The sequence below is a fragment of the Capsicum annuum genome, chromosome 12, assembly GCF_002878395.1.
Source record: "Capsicum annuum cultivar UCD-10X-F1 chromosome 12, UCD10Xv1.1, whole genome shotgun sequence".
NCBI lineage: Eukaryota > Viridiplantae > Streptophyta > Magnoliopsida > Solanales > Solanaceae > Capsicum > Capsicum annuum.
The window spans coordinates 220025496-220038299 of NC_061122.1; the positions used below are offsets into that span (position 1 = coordinate 220025496).

Sequence of the window (12804 nt, forward strand, 5' to 3'; positions counted from 1 at the left end):
CAAATTTCATCAATCTAAATATAGTAATATATGTCTAACTTAGAATTTATCAACCAAATAAACAAAGGTTTTAATTCAATGATAAAATTATAAATAACGTAGAATTTTTAAATATCAGCACGCACGGCCCAAGCCCACTAGTAATTGAGAAAGGGTTTGATATGTTTAATTTATATTTTATATATTTATTTAATAATTAAATATAATATTTCCACAACTCCAGATGGTTATAAATTAATATATTTAATTATTTAATATCTTTTACTACAACAGTTGGATACATATTTAATATATCTAATTTTTTTAATATTTTTGACTATATCAGTTGGGTATATATTTAATATAATTGAATCATATGTTTAATAAATTATTTATTATATTTCTCACTAGAAGCATTGGGTTATAATTATATTGTTGATTAATCTCCTTAAAATATTTCAATCAAAATGATTGAAATGTTTGGTCGAATTAATGTTGACAATTTTCAAATGCCTTGCCCGACTGTTGTAGTCAGAAATCAGAATATATATTTTTTGAAATTTATCGTCAAATCTTATGATTATTGTTGTCGGAAATCGTATCAGAGAAATATTTTATAAAGAATAAAAAATAAAAATTAAATTTTCGGACTAAAGCAGTCGAAAATTATCGACTGTTTTTTTTTCAGTCGGAAAAACCTGAATTTCTGATAGTGTAACCTCTCTTTTGAGATATATATATACATATATAATATTGAGGACAGATTAAAAAAAAAAATTAAAGATATAAAATTAGTAGTCTAGAAGGGAAATTTTGTTTAGATCTTTTTGAGATATTTTATGTTTTTTATTAGTTATTAATTAATTATATTGATTTTATAGTTGAATATTAAATAAATAATATGATATAATTATGCAAAATATTGGTTGGTTTCTCCACGGAAGAAAACATTTTCCAATAGGATCAAGGTTATTTAACAAGAGTACTTATATAATTTACGTGACAATCATCGCTTTCTCTGCAATATGCATAAGCTAGAAGAATTCAAGACTGTATATTCATTTCAATTTCTTAATATATACACGTGAATAATATATATCGGCTGATAATACCTGCTCTATGACCTAATTAATTTGAAATTGCTTCCGAAAATTTATTTTGGACCACTATTTTCCAAAAATGAATGTTGTATTGTCAACTGATAATTTTTAAATATGTTATATGTGTATTAAAAAATTGAAATTGATATAAAATTTTGAAATTCCTTAGTATTTCAATACTACTCAATAATTTAGTGTTGTTTCTTTGATATAAAATTGATATACACGTTGTATATGTTTAATAAACCTCCATATATTCCTGTGAGTTAAAAAACAAAAAAAATTAAAGCAAATGGTAATATTAGTTTCTAGTGGCTGATACTTAACAAGCATATTTATAGAATCATTTTGCGTTCATGGAAATAATTTGGCCCAATTTTATATTTCTTTTTTATAGAAAATCAAAAATAGAAAACGTGATAATGTCTTCATTATAATTTTTTTTTTCTACTTTCACTTTTTATGTATAGTTTATGAAATTTTTGTTTCAATTTCACCAATTTTTAATTCGATACCTGGCACTAGGGGTGTACAGACCAAACCGTCAAGTCAAACCGAACCGACGAACCAAAGCAAACCGAGAAAAAAAAACTGACTTATGGTTTGGTTTGATTGGTTTGGTGTAAGAAAAAAAAAACCGACTATTCTTGATTTGGTCTGGTATTGACAAAAAAAAAGTCAAACCGAACTCGAATCAAACCGACATAATATATATATATATTCGAACTTTTTTATACATAAAATATTAATTATAATCTACTTTTTAAATATTTTTTCAACTAGTTTTAGTAATTTTCAATAATTTGAAAGTAGATGTAGATATATATTTAGATTTTGGCCTTTAAGTTGTAATATTTGTCCATTAATTGTTAATTAAATGATCCAAAACCCAATATAAACTTAAACTTTTCACTCTTCATCTCACTTTTTAATTTCAAGAGAGTTTTCCGCTCCTTATTTTTTCATAATTATGTTTTTTTATTAGCATATGAGTGAAAACATATTTGATCTAATTTTCAATCACAATATAATTGTAAAAACTAAATATTATAAAAAAAAAAACCAAAAAAATCGAAAAACACGAAAAAACCGACTTAAACCTAAACCAAAAAAATCAATTTTATGTTGGTTTGATTTGGTTTATAGTTTTAAGAAATCGACATAATTGGTTTGATTTTCTTTTTAATAAAAACTAAATCAATTCGACCTATATACACTCCTACCTGAAACTTTTTATCTTTATGTACTTGTTTATTGTGCATATAGAGAATCTGTATACACTCGTCTTTTGAGCATGTACGGTGTGAATCCACAGTGTGGATTCAATGGTGGCTTTTATAGATTGTTTAAAAAATATTGTCTGATATTAACATTTCTTTTTTATATATAGAGAGAGATAGATAGGTAGATAGATAGATAGTTAGATAGCTAGATAGGTAGGTAGGTAGATAAGTAGGTAGATAAATAGATGGATAGATGGATGGTAAGTCTAGATTAATATCTTCTTTTCAAGATATTTTATATGTTTATTAGTTAATTAAATAATTATATTGATTATCCATATGAATATTGAGTAAATACTATTACATAATTATGCAAAATATTGTTTGGTTTTACTTGTGGAAGAAAACATTTTCCAACAGGATCAAAGTTATTTACAATAGTACCTACTTATTAACCTACTTATATAATGTAGACGATAACCTCATTCTTTGTGATATGTGTAAGTTAGAATAATTTCAAGATTTTATATCAATTTCAATTTCTTAATATACACACTTGAATAATATATGTTCATGACAATATTTGTCTTAGAGATTGATTAATTTGAAATTGCTTTCGGAAAATTCACTTGAAACAACATTTCGTAAATTGACATTGTTCAAGTGTGTGAATTACTTTCCCCGTTTATCTTTACTTGTCCACAATACTAAAAATAGATGTCCAATCATACTTATTTAATTTAAAAATTAATGAATAATTTACCATGTTTTACCCATTTTACTTCTACTATTAAATATTATTCATTACCTAATACATTTTTCAAAGTATGAAATTTATTATATTCAAAGGGTTATATAATAAAATTGCATTTATTACTTATTGTTTCTTAAGGTGTGTTCCAAGTCAATAGTGGACAACTATGTAAAAATTACTATAAATATTAAATTTTGAAGTTTCTTATTGTTTCGATACTACGCACTTATTTACTTCCTCTGTCCATCTTTACTTGTTCACTTTTTTATTTTGGAATGCCGAACAACACTTGTCCAGTTAATAAGACCAATTTACCAATTTCTATCCATTTTAACCTTTACATTAAATATGATTCATTATATAATGCATTTTTCAAAGCATTAAATATATTATATTCAAAGGATAATATGATAAAAGTATCCTTATCCTTTACTGTTTCTTAATCCCTGTACTAGCAAGAAAATGGACAAGCAAAAATGGACGAAGGATCGTGACACTCTCATCATAGAATGTAGTCCCCAACGGTTCAAAGGAAGCCACATAATTCACTCTAGTCAAGTTGTAAATTATTAATTCTTTAAGGCCTCTTGAAAAGCACCTATATTATAAAATTTGGAGACAGCATGAATTTACAGTTCCTTCTTAAGTAGCCCTCAAATTGTCCAATAAATATGAAGTATGTTACAATTACAACAGCAGATTATTCTGAATATAGTGTACATAAAAGAATAGCTAACTCAATTTTCATAGATTTTCTTCTAATAAGGTATTGAAACTTTTCCAGAAGGGCAAGGATTATTGTCAAAAGAACGAAGAGGAGCTAGGTAGTCGAAAAGCAAATATACATGAATTCTATCATCTAAATGAGAACTGTATTTCCTCCAGCGTTTTCCCTTTCGTCTCAGGTACCCAAATTGTCACGAATGCCACAGTGAATGCACACATGAGTGTATAAAGAGTGAAGGTTCCTGGTAAAGATCATGTAGACGCGTTAAGTCAGCTAAACTGTAGCCACATGATCACGACCAACAATTTTAGCGACAATTTGGTGCTCGTGAGCACTAAATATGTAATCTTTTACATGTGTGAAGCTGCTAAATATCAATTAGCTCATATTCATGCATGCCATACTCATCGAGTTGCATGGGCGTACATGGTCTAGGTTGTGAGAACGAGAGACATACCTCCACTGCTCCAAGCCAATAGCAGTGGTGCAGTTGCCGTAACTACCCAAGAAAAGAACCAATTGGCTAACGTCGCTACACTTCCAGCAAGGCCTTTGATCTTAACTGGAAGAATCTACAATACCAGAGGGATTAAATCAAAATTTGTGTTCAAAAAATATTAAGTACCAAATTTCATCATAAGCTGCATGTAAGATTTCAGATCACCAAATGAAGATGCATTATATTCTCATGGAAGAATTCTTGAACAATAACGACAGAGGTTAATATGTGATGTTGTTCAAAACATGGAAGACCATATCCTAGATGGTATTTTATTCAGGCCATCAACGTCCAAGATTGTATATATTGAGATGAATTCTGAAAAGCTCGTACTAGGTTTATGATTCGGAAAGGTAGCAATGTGCTGAATTAAATGTTGCAGAGTTAAAAACCAACAAGAAAATGCATTAGCAAGTTATGTGATGAATAAAGATGCTAGTACCTCAGACATTATTAGCCACGGAATAGGCCCCATTCCAAGTGAGAACGCAACAATCATCAACTGAAAAGAAAGGTTAATTAGGAAAAAAACAATTATTCATAAGCGATGTTTTTCCAAGAGTCACAAAGACTAATGCATCAAGTTGAGGACATACCACGACACCAACCACTGATATTATACCCAGAGCTCCATAGAGCGTCGAATCCTCATCTACGAAACTCTTTTTGAGTAACGAGGCACAAAAGAAAAGAAACGTGTTAGGACAAGAACACCTCATTTTTCAACATTCAAAAGCAAGTTATAACTTGAGCTAAAAGTACCTTCAAAAAGAATGCAACAGCGACAATAAGGAGACTAACAGCCATTCCAGAAGAGGAGACCTATAATGAAGCACTTCTCTTGTGTTAGAAAAAAGTTCGAAAACTACGTATATAAGTTACTATATCTTGCCAGAACTTACAATCAGTAAAAGCCTACGCCCAGTTTTATCCACCAGCCATGTAGAAACAGCAGTGGCAACAACCTAAAAATTTCCAACCGTCTTAAGTTATTATGTTAGCTATGAAGAGAATAGATCAGCATATGATGGGAAAATTGACACAAAGTGCCACATGGGGGTAAAGAGAAGCAAATCTTTCTACATCTTTTTTCTATAATATGCAGAACTGGAAATTAATTTAGCAAAAGCAAGCAAACTAAAATTTGATCTAGACCTGGATAGCACCAACACCGAAAGTTGCAGCATTACTTGAAGAAATCCCTGTTAAAGATACAACTAAATCAGATAGGCTCATATCTCGTGAATAAACATATTAACCAATACGAGATTTCAAGAAACATGTTAAGTTTCTCCAGTAGTTTTGTTAAGGTTCTCAATCATGCCAAAAAAAATTGTTAAAAGTAGGTTTCGATGTTTGATGCAACAGCGTGGAATGCAATCAAACTAAGGATACTGAGAATCATAATGTTGCTTCTAGCACATACTTCATGACCTTTATCTTACGGATAGAATAGTTGGTACTTCCATCATTCTACAAAGGCAGATAAATAGATTTCGATTAAAGCTATCTACGACGTACCAGCCGATAGGAAAATGTTACTGGAATAGAAGATCACACCATTAGTTCCTCCTAGTTGCTGCAGGACAAGGAGTCCAATGCCTATCTGCAGGATGAAAGATTAAAGATCTGATGAAAAGAATGGCACATGTAAACACGGTCATCCTCTGAAAACAGCACCAAACAACAAATTACCATGAGAGGCAACCAATATCTTCTTTGTTTGAGATCTGCAAAACGTATTGTTGATTTTCGGCTTGTGGATGCTACAGCCCTCTACACAGAACACACATTTAATACGACAATAAATTCCATATTGCTGATAGCAAAATTTAATTACAAAATTGTCCCATACAGTAGCTACGTACTGTTAGCTCATGGTCTTTCAAGAAACTGAATTACCTTAATTTCATTTACTTCAACAGAAATGTCAGCATCAAACCCTCGAAGAACTTGCAAAGAAGTTTCAAAATCTTCTGTCAAGCCCATCTTGGCCTATGTCACACAGAGAAAATCAAATGAGACTCTGTAACTACAGCCTTAACGAACCATCAAAAATTACAGTATGATGCACACCAACCACCGAGGAGATTCTGGGATGAAAAATAGTCCAGGTATCAGTGCTAGGCAGGGCAACGTTCCTGTCGGCAGAAAATAATAGTTAGTTACAAGCCCAACCAGAAGGTTATATACAACGGTAAGAGGTTTCCTACACATGATTCCCAACAAAAATAAGCACTTTGGATTCTTTTCCACTTAAAAAGGCTAACACACTCTGGATTCTTTAATTTGAACTTCAAACCATTCCACAGTCTAGCTTAACTTGACTTGGATATATCTTTGTTTATATTTATTTAATATGGTAAACCTAAACCACTAATGTCAGCCGCCGGGACGCACCAGTTGCCCCACTTTCTATCCTTGGGGACACAAATTCCCAACCCTAAGCTTGGAGGTGGAGGACCCCGTCCACGAGGCTATCCCTCCCTTATTTACTGTGATGTATCTTTGATCCTGTTTTGCTCTATCACAACACAACCAGAAAAACCAACTTCCCCAAGGAGATATTCTAAATCAGTTGGTAAGGGTGACAAATAATTGGACGACCAAGCAAAGACGACGAGCTAAAATGTTCTGCTTCTCCTATTGCTTCAGTAGGAGCAGGGACCACCTCATGATTTGGTGCAAATCTCGATGGATTTTAAGATGCTCCCATGAGAGATACATGAAACACCCTACAGATCTTTAGGGCTACACAAGTTTCTCTCCACAAACAACCACTAGTAAGCAGGTTCTTGTTTGTTTCTAACGTAGGATATCCTAGTTGTTACCCTGTCTAGAATATGCATTTATCCCACTAGAATTGCTTAAAATGGCTTGCTATATCAAAAGGCAAACAGAATGTCATTTGAAACAGAAAGTATTCTTCAACTAAACAGTATATGAACATCATAAATAGTATGTGCTTAATCTTCCAGTCACCAAATTATTAGAAAAGAGAAAGGTGGATTTAATTAAGAATTAGTCAAGAACTGGTATTAGGTTCTCACTAAATATTACCTGTTACCTCAAAGTAGCTAATCTGGTTAACCCATCAAACCAATCTTGAAAACTTTTATTTTTTTAATGAAAAGTAACCAAGCTTGAACATATTCTATGTTTCCCTTGCATGCATGTTCTGTTAACTCATTAAGTTAAGCTAAAGCATGATTCCAACCAATTTTTTTTTCCTAAAACGGGGGTTGTGGGAAGGGGATTACAAGGTGAGGTATCGAACCCTCACCAACATGGTGAAAGTTCAGGTAATCAACCAACTAAGCTACTAAGATTCCCCTGATTCCACAACCAACGATGTATTGGGCACATAAACCTTACTTGAGGTCAAAACCCATGATCCGCTCAACTGAACTTGTTGAGCCCATGTAAGATATTATCACAAACCTCCCTCATTTATTATCTATTGCAGTTTTGGTAGTCAAGGGCCATCATAAATGAAATATGAGGTAGTCAAATGAAATTCAAAAGTAGCTAGCGATGAGATTACATGGATCTGATATTAGCTATGTAAGAAATTATCACAAAATTTCCCTCATTTATTTACTATTGCAATTTGGAAGTAGTCAAAGGCCATCATAAATGAAAGATGAGGTAGTCAAATGAAATTCAAAAGTAGTTGGTGACGAGATTATATGAATCTGATGGTAGCTGAGTAAGAAATTATCATAAACCTCCCTCACTTATTTTCCCTCATTTTTTTACTATTGCAATTTTGGAAGTAGTCAAAGGCCACCATAAATGAAAGATGAGGTAGTCAAATGAAATTCAAAAGTAGTTAGTGACGAGATTACATGAATCTGATATTAGCTGTGACGCCACTATTACATCACACTTGTAACTACCCTATATATTCCACCCTCTCTACATATCCGCTTCCCAACCCCTTTTGACACACCATGTGTTGAACTATTCCAACAAAAATTTCTCTCCGCCATCTGCCGCCACAAACGGCATGTGCTCATCCTTTGTTGCTGTGCCAAGTGGTGCTCTACCGTCGCGAATCACGTCCGGCACCTAGTGATCAAATCAAAAACAACGCGAAAACGAGTGCGGTGAAGTTGATACCGTAAAATGCAATGGTTGCAGCCGCGCGTAGGTGCTACATGTGCATCACGATGAAGGATTTGGGGGAAAGGCTGGGCGTTAACCCCAAGGTTTTGGAGGTGGAGGAAATCACCGTGTTGGAGGAGCTGTTGAAGATTGAGGGCAGCAGCAGAGGCGGAGGACAGCGGGAGTTGCTGGCCATATATGTAGTAAAACTGTAAAAGACCGTCGGCAACTTCCGTTGTCCTCCGCCTCTGCTGCTGCTCTCAATCTTCGACAGCTCGTCCAACGCGGTGATTTCCTCCGCCTCATCCACCTTCTAGCGGAGGACAGCGGGAGTTGCTGGCCATATATGTAGTAAAACTGTAAAAGACCGTCGGCAACTTCCGTTGTCCTCCGCCTCTGCTGCTGCTCTCAATCTTCGACAGCTCGTCCAACGCGGTGATTTCCTCCGCCTCATCCACCTCCTAAACCTTGGGGTTAACGCCCAGCCTTTCCACCGAATCCTTAACCATGATGCACATGTAGCACCCGCGCGCGGCTACAACAACCATCACGTTTTCCGCTATCAACTTCACCACACTCGTGACCGCGTCGTTGTTTTTCTGATCACTAAGGGCAGGCTGTGATTCGCGACTAGTAGAGCTACCGTTCGGTGCAGTAACAAGGGACGATCCATGTTGCTGATGCTTGTGGTGGCAGATGTCGGAAAGAATTTTCTGTTGGAAATAGTTCAGAAGCTGAAAATTAATTGCTATGTGTTGTTCTATTTTTGGTGTAAACAGGAATACATGGAAGATCTAGATTCATTTATGGGTGTTTTAGGATCCTTGTAAGTTTTTTTTTTTTTTTTTTGAAACTAGTAAGTATTATTCCTCAGCATTAAGGATATGCTGGCCTGAAGAATGGCAATGGATCAGTGCGGTGCGGGTTTTTTCTAAACCCGCAAGTTTTAAAACTGCACCGCACCGCCTCACCATTAAACCCGCCCCACACTCATACCCGCGTATACCCGCACCACACCGCACATGTTTTTGTTTTTTTCTTTTTTTGAAAAATTTGTAACTTCATTGAAAATCATAATACTTCCAAATCTACAACTAGGAAATAATAACTAATTTCTATTATATCACTTTTCACTAAGAAATTGTCAAAAAGTATCACGTGCACAAGTAATGATCAAATATCATATTTTATTAAAATGAATAGAGATATTAAAAAAACTATAAAATTATTTATTTGTAGTGTTATACACGTCGTTTTAAGTATCATAAAATTTTAAGTAAAGCATACATATAATCTTAGGTATATTCACGAGAATAATACTAATTTTTAGCTTTTTTTAATTTAAACCCGCATGTACCCGCAACCCGCACCGCACTATTTAAAAAAAACACTTACTTTAACCCGCCCCGCACCACATAACTTAAAACCCGCACCGCCCCATTGCCATCCTTAGGCCCGCCTGGCCACCTCCAAAACGTGTCAATTACAGGCTTCCTATCAGGTCTATAATCTTATTTACGTATACTATACAAAGCTGTTTACACCAAAAAAGTAAAAATACCAAACAATTCCATTTGACCTTATGTATGGAATTGGATCTATCTTCAAAACATCTACCATTTCTTTCCCTCCAACTGACCATCATATGCATGATGGTATTAGCTTTCACTATCTCTTTTGACTTTTGTTGCCTCCTCTCCAGTGGCGGAGCCAGGATATTCACTAAGGGGGTTCATAAGTGAACATCAGAACTAACCGAAGGGGTTCAACATCTAATATATATACATAAAAAATAATTTTAACCATGCATATATAGCATAATTTTTCGCCGAAGGGGGTTCGGATGAACCCCCTCGGCAAAAGGTAGTTCCGCCCCTGCTCCTCTCCTAATCCAGCAACTCAACAGATCTGAAGTATGCTCTGGCGTTGTCCATTTTAAGCTTGTGATGTTGAGAAACAAATTCCATACTTGAGCAGTGAACTTGCAATGCAAAAAGAGGTGATTATTAGTTTCCCCTGTCAAATTGCACAAAAAACATCTAGGAACTAGTTGTCTGCCCTTCTACCGAAGGAAGTGTCAAGCAAGCCCTCTTAATCACTAGCCAAGTGAAGCATTTCACTTTTGTAGGTGTGCCACCATTCCAAAAGTATTTCCAGTGATACTTAGGACCCCCATCCATAACCTGCATGCTTCTTCTGTAAGCACTACCAACTAAGAATAGCCCATCCTTGCTATGCTTCCACCGCAACTTGTCTGTAGCAACTGTTTTGATACTTACTCCACCAAATTTCCCCAGTAATTCTGCCACCCTATCTACCGCTCAATCATTTAATAGCCTTCTAAAATACATGCCCCCCCTTGTTCTATCCAGCAATCACTTACATTTGCATCAGGATTTGCACAAATTCTAAATAAATCTGGGAATAGATCTCTAAGAGGGGAATGTTCTATCCACACATCCTTCCAAAATTTGGTTTTACTACCATTGCCCACTTTTACGTACGAATTTGCCTCCAATTGTGGCCATAGATTTCTAATTTTTCTCCATACTCCCACGCCATGTGGTTCTGATGTGTTCTGTACACCAAGGGTTAAGCTCACCATACTTGGCTATAATCACCTCCTTTCAAAAAGATTCCCCTCCTCAGCATATCTCCAGAGCCATTTCTTCAAAAGGCTTTCATTCTGTAGTCTGAAGTTTTTGATCCCCAAACCCCCTCGATCTTTGCTGAGAAGTGCAGTCTTCAAGTTTACCAAACTATAGCCTTTATCTTCTTATTCCCTTGCCATAAGAATTTCCTCCTCAACTTGTCTAATTTTTTCACCACTTTACCTGGGATTGGGAATAAGGACATCACATAGGTAGGCAAGGAATAAAGAATAGAATTTACGCCATCCCAGATATCCAAATCTCTGTGTTTGCTTCCCAATGGCATGCCCAAATAGGTGGTAGGCAATTGCTCCACCCTTAAACCCCAGAATGCCGGCCAAGTGTTGAATCCGTGGAACCTCATTCACCGGAAAAAGATTGCTCTTTCCCAAATTTATTTTCAATCCAGGCACAGCTTCAAACAAAACCAAAATCACCCTAATATAACAAATCTGTTCTGCAACAGGTTCACAAAAGATGATAGTGTCATCAACACAGAGCATGTGACATATTTCTCTTTTGTCCCCCACTCTACTTCCTACTTTAAAACCTCTGATCCACCTGTTTTGTGCTGCAATTCTCATCATACAATCTAATCCCTACATTGCCAGAATAAACAGAAAAGGCGAAAGAAGGTCACCTTGTCTATATCCCTTTTCCGATTCAAAAAAAAACCACAGGCTTTCCATTCACAAGAACAGAGAACCTCACAGTTTTAATGCAAGCCTAGATCCACTTCAGCCATCTGCACCCAAACCCCATTTGCCTGAGAATATTCAGAAGGAATGACCAATTTACCTGGTCGTAAGCTTTTTGAATATCTAATTTGCACATTACACCCTCCTTTATTCTGGAATCAATGCATTCACTCACAATGAGTGCTGCATCCATTATTTGTCCCCCTTTCACAAAAGTCATTTCATGTTTGTTAATCAATTTTCCCACTACCTTTTTAAAACTTTCAGCCAACAATCTACCAATGATCTTGTAAACACCCTCTACTAGGCTGATTGGTCTGAAATCCTTCAAATTTAAAGCTCCAGGTTTCTTTGGAATTAGGGAAATAAAAGTAGCATTAAAGCTCTTCTCGAAGACATGACTGGAATGGAAAAACTGGACTGTTTTGATAATGTCTTCCTTCAAAAGAGCCTAGAAAGTTTGGAAGAAAACCACTGGATATCCATCAGGTCCAAGTGCATTCTCCTTTGCACACTAGTTTAAGCACTCCAAAATTTCTTCATCCTCCAAAGGTCTATGTTAAAAAAGAGATACGAGAATAATTTGTAATTATATCATAGTTATAGTTATCTGCTTGTACAGCTGTACTTAGTTATTGTATCACTTTAGGATTGTAATTAGTTGTTGTATTACTTTAGGACTCGGTGTTGTATCAGCGACTATATATTATCCATCAGCTTATGAATAAACGGTCGCTCTTCTCATTCTTTGTCCAACATTACTTGTTTTATGGTATCAGGGCTCTAAAAGCTCACACGAGTACGATCCCAATTTTTTTTTCTCTTTAACCCTAACTACTGCCCCACACACAAATAAAAATGGCCACCATCGCCATTGTTGTTGATGCAGATAACACTGCCACAACACTACCATCGTGCAGTTTAATTCTGCATCTCAACTACCCATCAAACTGGCTCGCAACCACAACTTCACTACCTGGAAGGCAGGCACAGGTGTCAATGCTCATGCATGGAAATAACCTTTTCGGTCACCTTGATGGCACAATTGCTGCTCCTCCGACCACAC

General features: G+C 35.2%; 1 protein-coding gene across 2 annotated transcripts in view; it reads right to left on the bottom strand.

Annotated features, from left to right (window-relative positions):
• Nucleotides 1-3691: 3691 nt before the first annotated feature.
• LOC107851371 (sugar transporter ERD6-like 6) overlaps nucleotides 3692-12804 on the bottom strand; it is a 28369-nt gene continuing 19256 nt past the window's right edge. For both annotated transcript variants that reach the window (XM_047401183.1, XM_016696370.2), the window contains exons 8-18: nucleotides 6359-6423; nucleotides 6185-6277; nucleotides 5978-6058; nucleotides 5804-5888; nucleotides 5438-5484; nucleotides 5185-5247; nucleotides 5045-5104; nucleotides 4879-4944; nucleotides 4725-4784; nucleotides 4241-4355; nucleotides 3692-4024 (exon numbers count right to left, since the gene is read on the bottom strand). In XM_047401183.1, coding sequence (XP_047257139.1) covers nucleotides 3912-4024; nucleotides 4241-4355; nucleotides 4725-4784; nucleotides 4879-4944; nucleotides 5045-5104; nucleotides 5185-5247; nucleotides 5438-5484; nucleotides 5804-5888; nucleotides 5978-6058; nucleotides 6185-6277; nucleotides 6359-6423 — 848 coding nt within the window. In that variant the 3' untranslated portion in view covers nucleotides 3692-3911. The remainder of the gene's footprint in view (nucleotides 4025-4240; nucleotides 4356-4724; nucleotides 4785-4878; nucleotides 4945-5044; nucleotides 5105-5184; nucleotides 5248-5437; nucleotides 5485-5803; nucleotides 5889-5977; nucleotides 6059-6184; nucleotides 6278-6358; nucleotides 6424-12804) is intronic.